Raw genomic sequence first — 22,035 nt, 5'->3', positions numbered from 1 at the left:
GTGTGTGTGTGTGTATTCTTTGTGTTGATGGAAAAACTCTGTGACGATTATACAATCTACACATGTGAAAACATTTCCTAAAACTATACCCCCCAAAAAGTGAACGTAAAATCTTGTGACATTCATATGTGGTCTGTCATTCAGCTAACAGTACTGCACGAGTGTCGGTCTCCCGACTTCGACAATGCACTATGGCTGTGTAATGTTGACACGCGCCGAATCCTTTTATATCAGGCGTAGTGTCACTGTGGAAACAGCACAATGCTTTGCCGTCTAACTCAACAGCAAAATAATCCACACTCTACTACGACTCTGACATTTGACAACCATTTTTTAATCTCTTTTCTTGTTTTGACATGATGGGTATACACTGGCATTTAAAAAATTGCAGTATGGTGGTATTTGTGGCACTTGAAATGCTGTCAAGTCACAACTGTGTCACAGTAATTTGCAGGGTGCCAAGCAGTAGTGCAAAGTGATGAGTGCACCATACACAGTCTCTGCTATAACCACGCGTCTCCACTACTGCAGTGTGCAAGCGAACACAGACAACACGTAAATGAATGAGGCTGCTGTGTTCCAATAAAACTTTATTGATGGACACTAAAACTTGAATTTTATATAACTTTCACATGCTACAGAACATTATTCTCCTTTAAAAAAATTCACAATATAAAAACCACTCTTAGCTTGTAGGCCACACAAAAACAGGGAGCAGGCCAGATTTGCCAACCTCCACCTTAACCTCATGGGGCCTATTCTGAGGGTGGAGGAGAATACCAAGAAAGTAAGTGAACAGATAAAATAACTCTGGTAAAAGAAAATCAAATAGTAAAATGGCCAGGGATTGCCTATCTGAAGGAACACGTAAGATGAACCTAAATGGTGAGGAGCTAGTCATGAGAAAAATTGAGTACAGAGTATTCTAGAAAGAAAGACTAGCAAGGATAGGCTGGAGGCAGTCACAAGCTTGGTGAATTAAAGCAACCAAACAGGGATGACATCATTGTTAAGAACTGAACTCTAATTAGTTGACTACAGTAGAATTTAGACTAGTTTTATACACTGGTTTTGTGGTCCCTTGCTAATTTATATGACCACACAAAGAATGATGAATTTTAAAAAAGAGAGAGAGAAGGAAAAAATGTATTTATTTTTTAAAAATAGTTCTAGGAAAATACAGTATCTCCTATATGATCCAGAATATTCAGAACAAATATAGTTGGACCACACAAGTTATTTCCTTAAATGGTCACCCTTAAGTTATGCTGCATCATTTTCTATTTGCTTACAATGCAAACATTTTGCTCACTGGATGATTTAAGGCCATTCATAGCAGTTTCATGTAAAAAGTCATTTCTTTATAAAACTTAAAAGATTAAATCCTCAGTTTACATTTTTTCTTCTTATATTCAGACCGATCTGCGTGTGCCAGGCTTGTTCTAATTTCTTCTAATGCACTGGAAGAAAAATCATTTTTAAGTTTGCATTGGTTTGTGGCAATATTTGCATTCCACAATCACACGCTACACTATTTCCTTTCAAATGGCTATCACTTAATTAGTTTCCCTTGTTCAGCAATTAATTAGTCTCAGAGACTTCTTATTTTGCTATCGAACCTGAATATTGATAGTTGGAGCAGATACTGTATCGGGATTGCAATGCAGGTATTCCAATCACACCACACAGAAAGTTTTCACATTTGAAGAAAACTTCTTCATTGTAATATCATCTAATATCTTTCATAATTGTGAAATACACTTCAACCAGTTTCTTTTTTTCATTTATTTTCTCCAGTACTGCTTGTAGTAAATATGAGGCAAAAGGAAGCTGTAAGAGAAACACAGAAAAAAAGATGATCAAAACTCTATATTTTCTTCAGTGCAAAAAATATCCTAAATATCATTAAACCATTAGAACTCAGCTGTCTGCAACTTTGCAACCATAATGGTATCCTACTGAGTCTCTTTTCAACTGATCCTGCTGGTTAGTGTGGGTAATTTTGTCTTTTATAATAAAAATGATAAAAGAGCTGAAGTAAAATGAAAAAAGATAAACGCCTTATTGAACCATTCATGGTTTACTGACCATGTTAATGATGTAATCTGCAATACAAGCAGCTAAGCCATTTATCTCCAATCAGCTGATCAATAGCAGGTTACGGCCATCTCCAGGGCCCACAGGCCACAGGAGTAGGACTGTATGTTCATCACTCACAGGAGAATGAGAGAGATCTATCAATACCCTTGTCTGTGTTTGAGCCGAATATCTCAGGTTGTAGGGGAAAATTTCAGAGGAAAAAAATGGCAAAAGTATATTCATTGATTAAGTTGTTATAAAAAAGTTTGTTTGGCATATCAAAGTGTAATACACATGTTGCAAACTGCTGAGTTTATGAAATGTAGAGTATATTTTTAAATTTCATAATTTATATAACTTTCCTAGTAAAGTTTTATTGTGCCCTCTGCTTCACTGGGTGGCCTATAGAACTCCAATTCATCCAATCCGAAATGTTCCCCAAGTACCTCCCACAGCCCTATCTACTTCCTGTTGTCCTTCTTCCCAGTTATCTAGTCTCACACAATAGGCTTATAATTAATAAGTTCATTAAGTCATTTCTTGGAGTTGTCCTTTTGATTAGCCAGGGAAAGGAAACTTTTGTTATTAATGAGAATGCTTCTCATGCCCAGACCGCTTCCCTAGGGAGAAGTAGCAGCGGGTCCTTTTTAGGGCCGGGAAGACGGCCGACTGTATCACTGGTCAGCGCCTGACAGAAGACACCTCTGTATGAGTTGTTTAGCTGTGTTCAGCTCCACTAGGCTCAGCTAAGGTGATTGCAATTAGCTAAACCAACCGGAACGGTTCTTTTCCAACTTTGAACTGGAGTGAAAAAGAAAGCAGAGGCCAGCAGCAGTGAAAACAGCCCAGAAAGGCATGCACACACACACACACAAAACAGATTACACAGCCCATGAAGGAGAAACAGAGACCAAAGCTGGTCCATAGAATTGTATCAGATCCTAAATAACTTTCTAGTTTAACTGCCTTCTTATCTTTATAGTGAATCGCCTTCTCCTTAAGGAAGTCGGAGTCTATGTCTGGACAGACTGTATCTTCAGTCTGTATCAGGAGCTTTACATATTTGTCTTACAGGAAACCTACCACAACAGAAAGCACAAGACACCAAAACATCACATATGTTCAGTTCTAAGATACAGTTGAATATAAGAGACACACATTGTTTTTTTTTTAAACAGCTTTTTCTGGGATAAAAACTCTACCAGTTGACTACACCCACACTTCATACACATCCCAGTTTCAGCAATGTGAAAATTCAGGGACAGTGCATCTCCGAGTCAATGAAAGAGAACGCAGATTTGATAGATTTACAATTGGAACTACACCGGAAAATATGACCTGTGAGAAAGTGCTTTAAAAATTCACATGGTCTATTTGCCATATTTTTTTAATAAAATATTTTAAAACAATAATAAGACCTGAACTTTCTAGTACTTTGGAGTCCAGATTAAGTTAATAGTCAATTAAATCACCTCCCTGTGACCTGGAGAGGCTCAGCCTCCTTAGCACTCCCTCAGATACAGAGGGCACAACCACTCTTCCACCCCTCTCACAACCACTGGGAGGGTTTTGGAGTTGAAGTGGCAACCTGATGGGCCGGCAGCAAAGATCCCTTCTCACTTGCCCTATCAAATATATTTTAAACAACAAACCCAACAATTATGCTGCCTCAGGTTTCATGTTGGGTGGCATGTGCCAGGAAATACGACGTCCAGAAAGCCTGCCTGACTCTTCGTGTTGCATCAAAAAGGGAAACGATACTTCTAATTATGACAGTGTAGCGTGACACAAGGTTGAGTTCTTTAGTATAAGAAGAAAAATAAAAAGGTGAAGAGTTGATACTGTGTGAGATTTCTTAGTATGAAAATTCAAATGGGACATCAGAATAATAATTGAGAGTTCTGCTTCTCTACACTGCAGCATTAAAGTGGGTCTTCTAGTCATTCTTGCTATCCTGTCGTAAAAGGTGTTTTCATTAATGGAGGGCTTTCCCCTGATTTTCACAGATTATCAGTTTCTCTTACATGGAAACAGCTACAGATGTTTGTCTTTAGCAACTAGCAAGCCACTGACAATCGCAAATTCATCACTTAAGCTTACGAATTGTGGCTTCACGTAGAGGTGTTTCTGTATAAAGGTACGATGAGATGATGGTTGCAGGTGTTTGAGAGCCACCTGGGCAACAGAACAAAGCCTAGAGATCATGAATATAAAGCATACAGTTATATAACTCAGAGCCTCAGCACTGCTGGAATGTACTCCTAATGATACAAACTTATAAAAATTTTTGTGTTAAAAAAACCACTGAAATAAGGGTCATTTTTTTAAAACTACAGGACAAGATTAACATTTTAATCATTTTCATTCTTATTTTTGGTTTGAAAACTATTATCAAAAAAATAGATATCACTTTAAAATACAAATGACTTCAACCTAGTTTGAATCAGGCTGAAAGTGAAGATATTAAATTTTATGTATTATACCTACTTTTACAAAAAATGTGATTTAGTGAGACAGACTTAAAAGAGGCCAATTTATTTTGATTATTGTAAAATGAATGGTACAAAATTTAGTGTGGATATTTATACATATACAATGTATATATAAACACATATCAGTTCACATTATGTATTTACATATATATTATACACATATTTAAATAGATAGGATACAGTCTATTATCTTATAATTGAAAGATTAAACTTGTTAAAATAACTAAGAATGATATCAGAAAGAACAATTTATCTATAATTTAATTTGGCACTGAATATTGAGTTGTTTCCTAAATGTTGCTTGTATTTTTGGCACATATGACATATATCAGTTCTGCTGATAATTGGCACATATGATATACATGTACATACCAGAGTTCCGCTGAAAACTGACTCACAGAAAAGGCAGTATTTGCTATTCCTGAACTTTGGTAAAGGCTATAATTTTTCACTTTTACTTTGGCCCCGATCTTTTACAGTGGTAAAATACACATAATATAAAATTTACCTTTTAACATTTAATCACATATGTCTTTTTCCTCCCCTGGAAACATGAAAATAGGCTTGAAATCATTAAATTTTAAAAAATCCCAGCAAGACTCTGAATGGAGAATTTTAAACTTTTGTTATTTCAGCCAGATGTGAGAAGCCTGTGTGGGTGACCGAACTGGTAGGTTATATACGTAAGCCAGGGAAACTGTGAGAGAGAGGGTGTGTGTTATAATGCAGCACAGAAAGCCACAGAGTAAATATGTTCAGAGTTGAAATGAGAAACTTTCAGTCAACCTTCAGGCTGGAAGTTACTTTATTTTTCATTTTTTTACAAAAGCCAGGGAGATTTATAAAACCCTTTTCCCTGCCATATTGCAATACATTCCATAGAAGGTAAGCATATTTTGCAGAGGGCACTGGGGAAAGAGCCATTTTAAATTTCAGCATTTGCAAGATCTGAAGCAACTAAAAGCAACAGGGATATTTAAAGCTAAAATACCAGAAGTCTATATTCTACATTCTCAACGTAAGGTAGAAAGACAGAATTTTTGATATTGTCCCTGTACAGGAAAATTTATTGGGACAAAGTGGACTACAAGGGACTGAATTAAATTCAGAAAAGGATTAGCAAATAACAGAGAATAAGGCAACAATAAAACCAAAACCAAGGTATTTTCTAGCCATTCCTGGCTGAGGGTTTTTACACAAATCCAAGTAAAGAACCATATTGTGGTTATAAATGTATATTATTTGTTTTAAACAGGTATACATACCTTACACTCATAATTCTGTTATTTAATAATTTTCATAATTTATATATTTTAACTATTTGTTCATTATCTTCCCCCTCAGACAAGGAAGCTCTTTGAGGGCAGTGAATTGTCTGCCTTGCTCACGGCTGTGCACCCCAGCCTGACAACGCGTGCCGCGCAGTACGCACTCAATCCAGTTTTTAGTGGTTCCACACACTCAGTTCCGCTTTATCTCCACTAATTCTGCCCATCGCCTTTATAAATTCCCAAGTACAAAGTACGCAGTATTATTCATAAATAACTGACTCCTTATCTGGATACATTAGGAGATAGTATCTATTATAGTAAAATACAGAAACATCTGTTCATATGTCAACTGAAATAAAGTATCTCATTTAGTTTTAGTTATGGCCAGTAAAAATAAATTCAAGTGAAAATGCACTTAAGGCAATCTTTTCTAATGCTGGGGACATATTATATGTAATACAAGATCTTTATTGAAATGACTTAAAAATTTTTTTTCAGTTACAGTTTGTATTCAACATCATTTTGTATTGGTCTCAGGTGTAAGCATAGTGGTCAATAATTATATACTTTACAGAGTGGCCCCTGATATTTCAGGTACCAACCTGGCACCGTGCACAGTTATTACAGTATTTCTGACCACATTCCCTGTGCCGCACTTCATATCCCCACGACTATATAGTCACCAATTAGTACTTCTAATCCCTTCACATTGTTCACCCAGCCCCACAACACTTCTCTCCTGGCATCCTGCAGTCTCTTCTCTAAGTCTGTTTCTATTTTGTTTAGTAGTTTCACTTTTAAGTGAGATCACATGGTATTTGTCCTTCTCTGACTTATTTCACCTAGAGTAATACCCTGTAGGTCCATCCATACTGTCTGAAATGATAAGATTTCATTCTTTTTTAAAGGCCGAGCAGTATCCCACTGTGTAAATGTACCACAGGTTTTTATTATCCAGTCATGTACCGAGGGGCACCTGGGCTGCTTCCATAGCATGGCTATTGTAAGTAACACTGCAATAAACACAGGGATACATATATTCTTTTGAATTAGTGTTTTGGGCTTCTTCAGATACATTCCCAGAAGTGCAATCTCTGGATCGTAAGGCAGTTCCATTTTTAATTTTTTGAGGAACCTCCACAATGTTTTCCACAGTGGCTGAATCAGTCTGCATTCCCACCAACAGCGCACAGGGGTTTCCATTTCTCTACATCCTCACCAACACTTGTTTTTTTTTGTTGTTTTACTGATTATAGCCATTCTGACAGGTGTGAAGTGATAACTCCATGTAGTTTTAATTTGCATTTCTCTGATGATTAGTGATGTTGAGCATCTTTACATATGTCTATCGGCCATCTGTATGTCCTCTTTGGAAAAGTATGTATTTACCGTATTTTTCGGACTATAAGATGCACTTTCCCCAAAAATTTGGGAGGAAAATGGGGGTGTGTCTTATAGTCCGAATATAGCCTCCTTGGCTCGCTGATGTTATTTATGTTATTAAATATTTTATCACATTTTTTGCTTCAAAATTTTTTTCCTATTTTCCTCCTCTAAAACCTAGGTGCATCTTATGGTCCAAAAAATACGGTAGGTCCTCTGCCCACTTTTTAACTGGCTTGTTTGTTTTGGTGTTGTCTGAGTTCTTTATAAATTTTGGAAATTAACTCCTTACTGGATGTGTCATTGGCAAATATTTTCTCCCATTCAGTAGGCTGTCCTTTTGTTTTGTTGATGGTTTCCTTTGCTGTGCAAAGCCTTTTTAGTTTGACGTAGTCCCACGTCGTTTTGTTGCTTGTTTCCCTTGCCTGGGGAAATTCATCAGAAAAATATTGCTAAGAGAAATGTCAGAGATTTGACTGCCTATGTTTTCTGATAGGAGTTTTATGGTTTCAAGTCTTTAATCCACTTTGTATTCTTGTGCGTGGTGTAAGAAATTGATCTAGTTTCTTTTTTTTTTCAATTATGTGTCCAATTTTTCATTACCATTTACTGAATACATTGTCTTTATGCCATTGTATGTTCTTGCCTCCTTTGTCAAATATTAATTGGCCATAAAGGCATGGGTTTATTTCTGTACTCTATACTCTGTTCCATTGATTTATGTGTCTATTTTATGCCAGCATCATGATGTTTTAATTACTATATCCTTGTAGTATTTTTTTTATATCAAGTAATGTGATACCTCCAACTTTCTTCTCTCTCAAGATTGCTGTCACTATTCAGGGTCTTTTGTGTTCCCATTAAAATTTTTGGATTATTTGTTCTAGTTCTGTAAGAAACACCATTGGTATATTGATAGAAATTATGTCAATCTATAGGTTGCTTTGGGTAGTACGGATATTTTAACAATGTTAATTCTTCCTATCCATGAGCATGGTATATGCTTCCATTTATTTGTATCTTCTTCAATGTCTTACGATTTTCTGAGTAAAAGTTCTTTACCTCCTTCTTTAAATTTATTCCTAGGTATTTTATTTTATTTTTGGAGGCAATTTTTAATGGCATTTTTCTTAGTTCCCTTTCTGATAGTTCATTATTGGTGTCTAAAAATGCAACTGATTTCTGATGATTTATTTTGTATCCTGCTACTTTACTGAATTCATTTACCAGTTCTTGTAGTTGTTTGTGGAATCTTTAGGCTTCTCTATATGTACTACCATGTCATCTGCAAATAATGACAGTCTTATCTCTTTCTTTCCAATTTGAAAACCTTTTTATTTCTTCCTCTTGTCTGCTTGCTGTGGCTATGATTTCCAGTATTATGTTGAATAAGAATGGTGAAAGTGGGCATCCCTGTCTTGTTCCTGATCTTAAAGAACTTTAGTTTTTCCCTGTTGAGTATGAAATTAGCTATGGATTTGCTATATATGGCCTTTATTATGTTGAGGTATATTCCTTCTATTCCCACTTTGCTGAGAATCTTAATAAGTGGGTTCTGGATTTTTTAATTGATTTTATTTATTTATTTTTAGAGAGGGGAAGGGAGGGACAAAAAGGGAGAGCAACATCAATGTGTCTTTGCCTCTCACACACCCCCTACTGAGAACCTGGCCTGCAACCCAGGCATGTGCCCTGACTGGGAAATGAACTGGCGACCCTTTGATTCGAAGGCTGGTGCTCAATCCACTGAGCCACACCAGCCAGGGCTAGGTTCTAGACTTTGCAAAATGTCTTTTCTGCATTATTGATATGATGATATGATTTTATTCCCTCATATTATTTATATGGTGTATTGCATTAATTGATTCGCCAATATTGAACCATCCTTGCATCTTGAGAATAAATCTCACTTGATCACAGTATATGATCTTTTTAATGTTTTGTTGAATTCAATTTGCTAATATTTTGTTGAGGGTTTTTGCATCTATGCTCATCAGGGATTTGGCCTATAGTTTTCTTTCTTTGTAGTGTCTTTATCTGGTTTTGGAATCAGGATAATGTTGGCCTTGTAAAATGAGCTTGGGAGTCTTCCTCCTCTTGAATTTATTGGAACAGTTTGTGGAGGCAAGGTATTAATTTTTCTTTGAATGTTTGGTCAACTTCAACTCTGAAGCCATCCAGTCCAGGAATTTTGTTTGTAGGGTGAAATTTACTTTTAAATGTATTCCATTTATTTCTCTTTCAATATATCTCATATTAAGGAATTCAGTTTTTGAATGGAGATATAATTCACATAACACATAATTCACTATTTTTAAATATATAATTCATTGGCTTTAGTATATCTGTAAGGTTGTGGGACCATCATCACTATCTAATTTCAGAACCCTGTATCCAGGAGCTGCCATTCTCCATCTCCTGCCTCCCTGGCAACCATATTTTACTTTCCGTCTTGATATATTTGACTATTCTGGATATTTCATATGAAGGAAGTCATAATATTTGTAGCCTTTTGAGTATGGTTTCTGTCACTTAGCATAACATTTGCAAAGTTTTGCATGTTATAAAATGCATGCATCAGTTCTTCATTCCATTTTATGGCTGAATGGTATTCCATGTATGCACATACCACATTTTGTTCACCCATTCACCGGTTGATTGACCTTTGGTTGTCTTCCACTATTAAGCTATTACAATTAATGCTGCTGTGATCATTCATGTAGAAGTTTTTGTACGTATATATGTTTTCACTTCTCTTGGGTAATTACCTAGGGGTTGAACTGCTAGGTCATGTAATCTCTATCTTGAACTTTTTGAGAAACTGCCAGACTGTCTTCCACAGAAGTGGCACCCTTTCACATCCCCATCAGCAACATATGGGGGTTCTAATTTCTCCACATCCTTGTCAACACAGGTTATTGTCTGTCTTCTTTATTATAGCCATCTTACTAGGTATTAAGTATATATCTCATTTTGGTTTTTGTTTTGCATCTTCCTAATGCCTAATAATGTTGAAAATCCTCTCATATGCTTATTGGCTATTTGTATATCTTCTTGTAGATATGTCTATTCAAATCATTTTCTCTTTGTTGTTGAGTTGTAAAAGTTTGAAATGTGTTCTTAAATAGTTAAATTTCACTGAGATAAGACATAAAGAAGGCTGGGCTGAATTAATGGCAAATTGCAAGTCCTTGATTATTGTTAACGAAACATACCTACAAATTTTCTATGCCTTCAATTATTAACATCTCCTTCCTACCAAATCTGATCTACCTCTTTTAATTGCTAACACTCTTAAAGTTATCATCTTCTTCCTCAACATGTAGGGTATTAAGCTTAACCATCTCTGGTTTCTGCTTTCTAATCCCTTCATCTAATCTCAGTACTGCTATTGATTCAGTCACTATAATGAGGATCACATCTATCCATCCATCCTATTTCTATGGCTAGGGCATATCCCGGACCTCATTGCCCTTTGCCTTGACTGCTTTCTTGCTTGCAGTCTCTTCTCCCTCCAAACCATCTTACACACTGATCTCATGTATTTTCCCAAAGCACAACCCTGAGTACATCCTTTTCTTACTCAAAAGCTTTTATACTTTTGTGTAGGTCCATATTTCCTGTGTCTGGTTTTTCTCCAATTCACTAAACTAAAAAACAAAACAGAACAACTAATTTGGGGGGTCCTCCCATCCTATCATAGTCATTAATTTGCTTTTTCTCCTCTGTCATAAATTGTAAGTTTTAAAAAACATATTAACGTAAAAAGAGAAATTAATACAAGAAAACATGTTCAAAGAAATTATAAGGCAGCTATGCCATATAAAATAAAAGTAGATATTAGGAATATTTTTCAGTGTGATTCTTATTACTAGAAATCTGTGGGGATAAAGGGTAAGGTCAGATAAAGATCAAGTAGATAAAAGTACCAACTGCATTAGAAGTACTTGAAATAATGAGGACATATATTTGTATTCTATATTAAATATAGGTAATTTAATGTTTTAGACCTTTTAGTTCTCAGGCACTTCTGGCTAACAGTAGCAGTAGGTATTATATTATTGTGCAGTCCCACATTGCCACATAGCAGAACAGTATTTTTAATTTTACACTTAATATTTTATCAATATAAAATTTCAACAAATGAATGCAGAGAAAAGTTTGTTTAACAGAAAAAAGTTCTGTGGCCCAACTCTTACACAAAAGATAAAACCACAATACCAGATAAAATCCTATGATCTCAGAATTCTATTACATAAAGAAGTGACTCTCAACCTTTTTCATCTCAAGGCACACGTAAACTAATCACTAAAATCCTGCAGCACACCCAAAAATATATTTTTGCCCATCTGGCAAAAAATATAGGTATACTTTTGATTAAATTACAAAAAAATAAGAGAACAGTAATTACTTACCCTTATTACTCCAAAGTGACTTTAAAAAAAAATCAGGTGCCTATAGTTGTTTATAAGGATTTCTGGTACTAGGAATTAACCAATCAACCGTATAATGCACTGTGACCAGTAAGATGCGACTCTATTATGTGATCTATATACTTAAGGTTCAGGACAGGGCATTCACACCAGAGAGCTATCACTGTCCTTTTTTAACTTGACAATCTAAGAGAAAGGAAGTCAGTGCCCCTGACTAAATAGGTATTGCGGGTTCTAAGAATTCTCGTGGCACACTGGTTAAACATTGCTGACAGAAAGCACTCAACCCAGAGGGAGGACAGAAAAGGAAAGTTTTTCTAAAATTTTACCTTCAAAATATTTTAATAATCACATAACAACACTGAATTATTTAGCATTTATTTTAGGGAGTGTACACAGTGACCTCACAGCTTGAAGACACTGTAAAGTCAGCGACGCAAAGCTGTCTGCCGTAAGTGAAGTAACGTGTGTGCGCGCACATACTTACACTTTGCCCACACAGTCCTGTGAGCCTAACTGAGACTCTACAAAAACTGGGGACAAAGGAACCCTTTTCTAAAGTCAGGGCAAATATAAACACTGGAATTGAGAGAGAAGAAAAGTAGGCTAGAAAAAAGGGATGTTTTCCATTTTATAGATTTCTTCCCCTTGGGCATAATTAATATAAAGTGACATTCAAGTGCAACCAATGAAGTTTCTATTTTTTTTCCCACAAAATTCAAAGACATCAGCAAAACCACCTATGTCAGTAATAAAAATAAAAAGTCTTTAACTTTTTAAATGTTATCAGACTGTCACAGCGGAATAAAATTAGCTTGAAGAATGGTCTGAAGGCACATGCCGCGGTTCATTACGAGTAGCAGCCACAGCAGCGGCTTCCCAGCGTTCATAAAGGCTGCTCGATTAAATTTACCTCCCGTCAATAATTAGGAGTCCACAAATAAACCTGGGCAATTAAATCAATACTGCCAGGCAATTATATTCGAGTCCAGGCTCAGTGGCACAAAAAGGCACTATATCAAACTACAGTATTAAGCAGTCTAATGCCATTTTCAACAGGATATTTTTTTACGCTCACTGGCCAGAACGAGCATACATCCCGATCATGTAGACTGTGTGTGTGTGCGTGTGTGTGCGACCACACGTGTCAGTCAACAAAAACCAGGGCTGGTGTCAATATAGCTTTTGCAAAATGTTATAAAGATCTCTACATATGAATTTGTTATTTTAATGCTCATAACTGATGATAAAATTCCCTTATTGAAAGATCATTTGCATAAGTTAAACATTTAAAAAAGTCATTAAAAAGTTTGTTGTTATTATTTCAGCTGAAAAAAACCCTTAAAGAATCATTACTGAACTCCTTTGATCTGCCAGGCACTGGCCTGGGTGCTGGCGCCGGTGCTGGGCATGCAGTATGATTAAGAAGTGGCATTTCTTCTCAAAAGCAAGGCGTCACTGCAGAAAGCTGTGTTTAGTACCTGCACGTCTGCAATGGAACAACTTTAAGAAAAAGATTGCCCATCACCTTCTATTACTAATGAAGTGATTCCCGATGCTGTTCAAAATTTATATATAAAACTGATACTAAAAATATGGATAGTTCATATATTATTTACTTACTCTTGGCTCTTTCAAAAGCATAGATACCTCTATTTGTTAATATAAATGTGAAATAATTTTCATTTAGTATCAGCTTTTATTTTTTTAATCTTCATACAGAAACATTTACGACTTTCCGTAACTCACAGTACAATAATGATTTTTTTGCTATTTTGAGAAACATGGTTTAGCCATTTTTATTCCAGTTCATTTTTAAAATAAACAATTAGGTTGAATGAAAAAACGATTATGAAAAAGTTTTAGAATACCCCGCATGCTGTCAGTGATGTCAAAACAAAAGCTGGCAGACCAGAAAAGCAGGGCTCGCACCTGCCAATAAACTGCCCTTGATCACTTACAAGAGGGGCACATCCCAGCAGACTATATGGGTATTAAAAAAATACTTGAAAGGGAAGAAAAAGTATCACACAGGTCACAGCAGCAGTCTCAATAGACCCCTCAGGGAGTTCCACTCGTCTTGGCCTTGTCATCCTCTATGCAGCTCTCCACTCGGCCCAGAAAATGTCGATAGGAAAATGTTTGAGGGGCCTCTGGTGGAAATTTTTTCATTCTTTCTGCATTGACAGGATGCCAAATCAATATTTACTTCCCACTAACAAGCTGCTCGAGGTCTCAGTAGAAAATATTGTAGAGAATGCGGGAAGACACAGTAATAAACAGCTGTCTGGCTGTGAGGAAAACATGAATTGACTGGAAACAGGTCCATAGTAAAAGGTCACTGAAACCCATGAACTCCTCAGGTGTCCGTATCAACAACTAACTTTAAAGACACATAATAAAGAATCTCTTTTCCTAAGAGAGCTGAGAGAATGGATTCTTTTCCAGTCTAGCAAGCGTAGAGGTTGACTCAATAATTTAATTAATGCATTTGCTAAGATCCATGTTGGCTCCTTCCCAAGGTATTCGCTTCATTTGTTAAGTCTAGAAGTACAAATAGAGGGTTAACTTTCCGGTCTACCTACTGGAATACTTCTATACCGAACCGAAGTAAATGTGCGTTTACAGAAAGTTAAGACGCCTAGTGAAAATGTAAGGCTTGGAATTCTTATCTAGAAGTTTTCATATATGCAGTAGAAAATGAAATACCTGTCCTTCAAGAAGTTTCTGAACGTACAACAGCCATTCCTTATCATTTTCAGCATCTAGCTTTGTCCTTTCAAGTTCCTGAAGGAGGAAAATACAAACACTGGTGTTACATGCATTTAAATGAAGTTAATCATACTATTAGTTATTGAGCAAATCTAGGGAGATATTGGTGAAAATGGACTCAACAAAGAGCAGCCCGGTCTTTTAGTAGAGAATATTTAAATCCATGTTCTTTAACATTTAATTTACAAATATTTACATACATGTGGAAGATAAAGCTATACTTCTACAACCACAGTGTAATCCTAGGATATTTTATTTCTGCCTTCACGGTGGACTTTAAGGTAGGGACTGAGGTGAAAGTCAAAGTACTTAAAGTGAAAAATAGGATGGAACTGTATGAAAGAATCATTCATAAGTGACCCTGGTAAGACAAGGAAATCTTTAATCAGAATGGGACTCGTCAACAGAGAACTAGAGAGTAACTGTTACAATCACCAACACAATAGAGTGGGGCACGGCTCTGTGCATGAAGATGGCCGTTTGCTTCAGCTCTCCAGTGGACAGACACTCCAACTTTCGTGTCGGGAGACACTAAATGTTCTCAACAACTAATTATCAAGGTAAAATATTTCTGAAAGTATAATTTATTCACATGTCCAGTTGATTCTTTACTAAACTCATGATTAGCTTACCAAAAATGGACTTTTCAAAAAGGAAGGGTTTGGGAAACTAACATTTGTTGAAATTTACAGTGTGCCAGGTATCAGACCAGGCACTTCATGTAGGTTATCACAATTTTTTACATGAATTCACTAGAGTTTGATGTATAGCTTAAAGAACATAAGTCAGGCAGTCTGGACTCTGCTTGTAAGACACTCAACTCTTTCGACCTCTGACAGATGCCGGGATCAGTCTAAACAGGCTCTGACCTGTAATTCTATCTAGTAAATATAACGAGGTGTGCCGATCCTTCTCAGAGTGATGTGTTTCTCCTAGAGCCCTTTTTCTTCCTGCAGGACTTCCATGCCAGCTTGTGTGCTGTGCGTGCTGCAGGGCTGTGTGCTCGGCTCCAGACTGCATCTCCCAGAGGTGGGGGTGCCATTTCTTCACAGGGGTGTGTCGTCTACTCTTTGGCACTATAAAGAGATCCTTTTTAAATTTGTCCAATCAGAGGGGGTGGTTTTTCCTACCTTGTAAAAGAGGGCATCTTTTGACATCACACAAAGGCGAGGGTCCTGTCTCTCAGAAGATGTGTCTGTGTGTGTTCACATGTGCGTGCACACATGCACAAGGGGTTTTGCTAAATCTTCTTGTTTTAAAGTTCCTAGGTAACAGCAAAGTCCTTAACCTTAACTTTTGTTAGGTAATTAATGTCTATCATAAGGTATAGATAACACCTTTGCCAGAGATACTGTTTCCTCTGTGTCTTATATTCGATACTATCTCTGATAATGTTCTGTACGTCAAAGTTCAGAATTTAGTAGAAAGCCACCGACATTGTGGATAGGTGCTGAGGAAAGGAAACTGATAACTCACCATCCTATTCACCCGCAGGACCAAAATAATCTCTGCAGGATTCCTCTGATCTCTGTTCCAAGAATTCTTGGCAGCTTAAAAATCTTTGCAAGTTGTAGCTCCACTCTACTGAAGTTCTTTGAGAAGCTGATGGAGGACTGAAGTGTGTCTCAATCAAACATTTAAGGCTATTGTTTTCTTTATTTGCTGAGCAAGTATTTATTGGAAATCTGCTGGTGCCATCAACTCTTTAATTTTCCAACCAATGAAAATTTGAACATTAATGTATTACATTTCAGAGATTTAACAGTGGAATAGGATTGAGTATCGCCCACAAATTTCACAGGAGACTGTGTACAGGATGAGATTCTGCTGTTCATGAAGTAATAACTATGTCAAAATGCAGTGTCCTTCCCAGGAGCTACAGTGATGCTACTGAAGACTTATATGCACATAAATTCAGTCAGATAGGAGTGTTTTACCCAGTTTAAAAGAATAAATATATTTTTACATAACTTGATCAACAAAATTTTGAATTTAGTTAGGAAAGCCACTAGATTTACTCCTTTTTCAAATCTCACGCATGAGGAAGGAATCCTCAAATCAGTGGTGACCCAGCTTAACTAAATCCATTCAAACTGGCTTAATCAAAAATACTAGCTTACAAGATATATGATTAATAAGGAAAATGGGGCAGACAGGGAATGATAACAAACATGAATAATAACCAAGTAGTTCTAAAGGTTATAAATACTGGCTTTTTTTCCATGTTGCACATTTAAATTTCTCTGAAGGTTTTTGAGTTGGTTAATACTCTTGATGTATCTTTTGTTGGTGTATTAATATTCTTACTTTCATCAATATTATCTCAATGATAAAATTATAAGAGTTCTAAAACGATAAAGATATGCATTTAAATTCAGTGTGCAAAAAGCCCTTCATTAATAAATATTTAAAGGACCTTACCACCTCATCTTCTGTGTCCAATATTTCCTCTAGATCTGATTGTGAAATGTTCAGGATAGAAGCTGCCAAGGTCTGGGCTTTATGAGTTGAGGTTTTATGAGCATCCTTATTTCTTTGCATTTTTTTAAGCTCTCTGATTTGTCGCCTCATTGTATGGACATCAACCTGTAACTCTTTGACCAAAGCCTGTAACATATTAGAAAGAATGTGGGCTCATGTGAAAGTAAAACATGAAGATAAAGCACTTATAACATCATAATGTGAAGATACTAGCAAATCTTTTATTAGGAATACTGTGATTTTATTTATTGGGAACATAGTGGATTGTTCTTTATTTATTGTCAGTATTCAGTAAAAGCTTTCTTAAATGACCATTTAACTAACTGGCTGGAATAACCAAAGGTCTCCAACCCCTCTTTCAGACACACCCACGGCTCTCCTGGTTGGCGAATGCTGCAGCAGGCGGGCTTTCCATCGTACCAGAGCAGAGCTACTCCCACCAGCTGAGCTGATGCCAGGAGTCAGTTCTATTTATTTCTAAATGTGGATATATTAGTTGTAACAGTTCAGCTACATAATTCATTTAATTATTAAACAAACTGCTGAATTACGCCTGCAGAAAGAGAGTTGTTTGTATTTTATTAAACTGGATTAGAAATGCTTTAGAAGAACTTGAAGACAAGTTGGGTAATGGTGCAATTAAATTACGTGTGGGAAGGACAACACAGGATTTAAAAAACAATAAATATCTAGGATTGCTTCACAAAAGCCTTTAAGTCCTCTCCTTGAGAAGTTTATAAATGCTGGCCCATACCATGCCTCTGTGTGCATAAGAAAAAAAAGGCCTTTAATCTGAGGGGCAGAGCCCTGCCTAGCTTTGTGAGCTGAGAGCAGAACAGCTAGATGTTTGGAATGATTTTGGGTTTTTTGACAGTTCAAGCAATGTTGCAATAAATAATGGTGCTCATATATATAGTTTGCAACTCTAGGATGTATCAATAGAAGTGAAACCGTTGGACCAAAGGATGTGTATAACAACAATTTTGAAAGCTGTTTCTTGATTCTCCATGTTAATACCTCCACAGAGGCTGTATGAAAGTGCCTCTTTCTCCATCCCATTAGCAGGACACCAGTCTGGAACCTCAGTGCAGTGTGTTGTTTCACTGTGTTTTTAAGTTTCATGTCTCTCATTAAAAACAAAGTTGAGCATCAGCCTTAAGAGGGAATTATCTTTCTTTGTCACATTTTCTATTTTTTTTAGTGATTTATAGGAATTCTTTATATTTTAGGGAAATTATATATTGTGTACATCTAAAGTTTTTAATACTTTGTATTTCCTTTTGACAGTAATTACAGTGTTTTATGCCAAGGGAAAAATATTTTTAATTTTTTAAGTACTCAGTGAGTCTTTTCCTTTCTTACCTTTGAAATCACTGTGATACTTTAATAAGCATTATCCATAATAAGATACAAACATAATTTCTAACCATGTCTTTTCTGCTACCCTTAAGATTTTGTTTTTCAGTTTTAATATTTTTATCTGTTAGTAATCATTTGGAAAATTATTATATAAAATCATACTTACTTGTCCCACTACCACTCATTAAAAGGTCCATCTTTTCCTAACTGAATTCGTATGTGTTTAGGTCAGTTTCTGGACTTTCTATTCTATTCCACCTCTCTTTTTATTAGTAATGCTTTATAATACATTATAACTAGTGAGACTTTATAATGAATGTTAACATCTGGTAGGGCCTTCACCTTCTTACTACCCTTCTTTTTAAGATTTTTTTCTCGGTAATTTTTGCTTGTTTGGTTTTCCATATGAAATTCAGATTGTCTAGATTTCATTGTCTTAAAAAAAATCTCACTGGCAATTTTATTTGAATCATGTTAAATTTTATTTGGATCATGTTAATATTTTAGGATGTTTGGTCTTCCTAATCAAACACCATGGTATTCCCTTCCAGTTGTTTATGTCTTTATTTGTTTCTGAGGATCATTTTCAGGTTTTCTCTCTATAGATCTAGTTTATTCTTAGGCATTTTACTTTGGGGAGGCTGCTTCTAATAATGATTATTGTTTGCATATATAAAGATCCTTAAGTATATTTAGCTTACTGAAGTTTCTTATTTGTTGCAGGAGATTTTCAGCTCATTTCTAGAAATTGAGTCATATCTGAAAACATTGATAATGTTGTCTCCTAATTTCCAAATTTTATACTTCTTATTTCTTTTTTTTCTTGTTGTATTGGTTATTAAGTTTCTCCTGAATAATATTACATAGTAATATTAATGGACATACTTCACTTGTTCCTCATTTTAATGGCAGTCTGTCTACTTCCTAGAAAATACTATGCCAACTTTTGAATTGCGAGACATATTTTAATACATTGAGACATATATTTTAATATATTAATACATAATATATAGCTTAATGCAGTTAACTACTTACTCATTTTACTTTTATTTCTTATACAATGAATATCAAATTGTCTTAAATCCATTTTAACATCTATATAAGCTAACATGATTTTTAATCATAAATCTATTAATAGAATTATTAATAATTCTCATAGTATCAAATTATATTTGCATTTCTGGAATAAACTCCACTTGCTGTGATTATTTTTTGTTGTGCTGAAAAATTCTATTTGCTAATATTCTATCTAGGAGTTCTATATTAATGTGACATTGAGTGGTTTTAATTTTGTGTAATCTTCCGAAAATTTAAAAGGATCTTTCTCTTTCCATGTGCTGTAGTAGTTTTAATGAGATTGAATTCATCTGCTCTTCACTGGTGTGGTAGCAGTTGTCTGAACTGGGCTTAGCATCTATCGCACATTGTAAGGATTTAGTTTATTAGCAAGATCTGACGGCGACCTGCAACTCTGTAGCCACCACCTTCCTCAGGATCCAGAACATCTTCATGCTCCAGAAGTTTCCCTGCAATTAACCTTTTCCTAGGCAATTCCTCCCCCATACAGACAGCAACTGTTGTGATTTATATCATCTTATATTGAATTTGCTTGTTCTAGATGTCCTATAAATGAATCCTCATACACCATATACTCTTTTACCTGACTCCTTTTGATTCTGGTGTTTTAAAGTCATTCATATTGTTTTGTGAATCTGAATGTGCTTTCTCTTTTAATTAAATAATTTCAACATATTAATTCACACACATATATAACCAGCAATATATATTTTCCTGAGATAATTTCATTTTCTCTTCTTTGCTTTTGTCTGCTAACTTGCTTTCGTCTACTCCTATGTCTCACCATCTTTTACCTAAATTATTACATTTACTTCCCCCTGAAACAAGTGCTTTTAAGAGGAAATTATTTCATTAATATCTATAATTCACACCAAAGTATGAATATGGTTTGTGGCAACTTATCAATGGTGAAACTCCTTTTCCTGCCATTTACTTTTTCTATTTATTTCCACCATTTTTATTCTACTATATTTGTAGAGATACTGTATTGCTTCATTTTCAGGATGCTTTTTTGAAGAAGAAAAGTTTTTCCTGGACCACCTATCGGAGGAAAGTTACACAGCATAGGGGCCTATGCTATGTTCCAGACTGGTAAAATTTTTTCAGATGAATTTAATTTTTTCTGATGAATTCTATTAATGAGGGTTTTTTTGTGTGTGTGTTTTTTTTTAGAAAGTAAGGAATCTCTGTGTTTGGATGCTATGAGAAAGCTGCCTCCTACAGATAAGCCTCATTTGTATGATTCTTCCTTAAGCCCTGCCTTCTCTTCTCGTTGAAAACAAACCAGTTCTAGGAAACTCCTATCACGAATCATAGCAGATCCGTTCCACTGTTGCCAACAGAGGACTCAGAGTTTGCTCCTCATGGGACCTTCCTCTTCCAAGAGTATATTTTTGCTTGATCTTCCAGAGGTCTGCGGCACCTAAGTATTCTCCCTTTGGTGCCTTATTCCTGCTGCCTTTGCATGTCTTCAGTCTTGCCTGGTTTGGGCTGCTCTTCCATGTATTTCAGAGTACAGAGTTTTAGTTGTGACCTAGGTTTGCTGGAGAAAGGAGTTGAATTTTTGTTTCTCATTCTCCATATCTATTGTATGGTTCCAAGGGAGAGAAGGGGAGAAATGATTTTACCTGTCCAAATCAAGTCAAAATTCTTCAAAGTGCATTTTCTCTAATCTTTTATTATGAAAAATTTCAAACCTGCAGAAAACTTTAAAGGAATGTATAGTGCACAACCATGTACCCACTACTTATATAGTACAGTTAGCTCTTGCTATACTTACTTTATCACGTATCTGTCTATCCACCCATTGAGCCAATAGCTGTGTTCATGCATTTCAAAGGAATTTGCAGATACCTGTTTAGTTCTCCCCTAAACCATTCAGCACTCACACCATTAGCTAAAGATCAATATTTACAGTCCTCTTTACTACTTCTTGAGATAAAAATTATACGCAGTGAGATTCATCAGTCTTAATTGCATAGTTTTATGAGCCTTGACAATAAAAACATGGGGTACCCACACCCAGATCAAAGTAAATACATTTCCATCACTCTAGAAAGTTCGCTGTGTCTCTTCCTAATCAGTAGCCAACCCCTAGCCTCAAGAGGCAACCACTCTCTGGTATTCTTTTTCTCTATAGATTAGTTTTGCCTGTTCTATAAATTCATGTAAATATAATCACAGAGTATGTGTTACTGTATTTTGTGTTTGGATTCTTTCACTTATAATGTTTTTGAGATTCATCTACATTGTTATATGTGTAAGTAGTTCATTTCTTTTTATTGCTGAGTTGTATTTTATTATATAATTGCAATGCTGAGTTGTAGACGGATACCTGGTCTGTTTCCAGTTCTTGACATTTATGAATAAGATGGCAATAAATATTCCTGATAACACATATCGTGTGTATGTGTGTACACACGTTTTCATTTCTGAGTAAATACCTAGAATTGCTGAGTCATACAGTATGTGAATGTCTTATTTATCACAAACTTCTGCAGTTTTCCCCAAAATCTGGCATCACTAACAATGGATGAAAATCTCCAGTCTCCAAATTCTTTCCAATACTCGTGGCTTACATGTGTTTCTTGAATTTATTTTTAAGAATTTTATTTTTTGATGCTCTTATAAATTGGAAATTTTTTATTTCATTTTCCAATTGTTTACTGCTAAAATATAAAAGTACAT

The 22,035-nt window shown here is 35.6% G+C and overlaps 1 protein-coding gene across 2 annotated transcripts in view; it reads right to left on the bottom strand.

The window, feature by feature from the left end:
• Positions 1–344: 344 nt before the first annotated feature.
• Positions 345–22,035, bottom strand: part of CNTLN (centlein) — a 268,014-nt gene continuing 246,323 nt past the window's right edge. For both annotated transcript variants that reach the window (XM_053924685.1, XM_053924690.1), the window contains exons 24-26: positions 16,852–17,037; positions 14,368–14,445; positions 345–1,830 (exon numbers count right to left, since the gene is read on the bottom strand). In XM_053924685.1, the coding sequence (XP_053780660.1) occupies positions 1,729–1,830; positions 14,368–14,445; positions 16,852–17,037 (366 nt within the window). In that variant the 3' untranslated portion in view covers positions 345–1,728. The remainder of the gene's footprint in view (positions 1,831–14,367; positions 14,446–16,851; positions 17,038–22,035) is intronic.

This window comes from Desmodus rotundus, chromosome 1 (genome assembly GCF_022682495.2).
Source record: "Desmodus rotundus isolate HL8 chromosome 1, HLdesRot8A.1, whole genome shotgun sequence".
In the NCBI taxonomy this organism is placed as follows: Eukaryota; Metazoa; Chordata; class Mammalia; order Chiroptera; family Phyllostomidae; genus Desmodus; species Desmodus rotundus.
The sequence above is the reverse complement of the archived record's forward strand: the minus strand, read 5'-3'. Positions and strand labels throughout refer to the sequence as shown.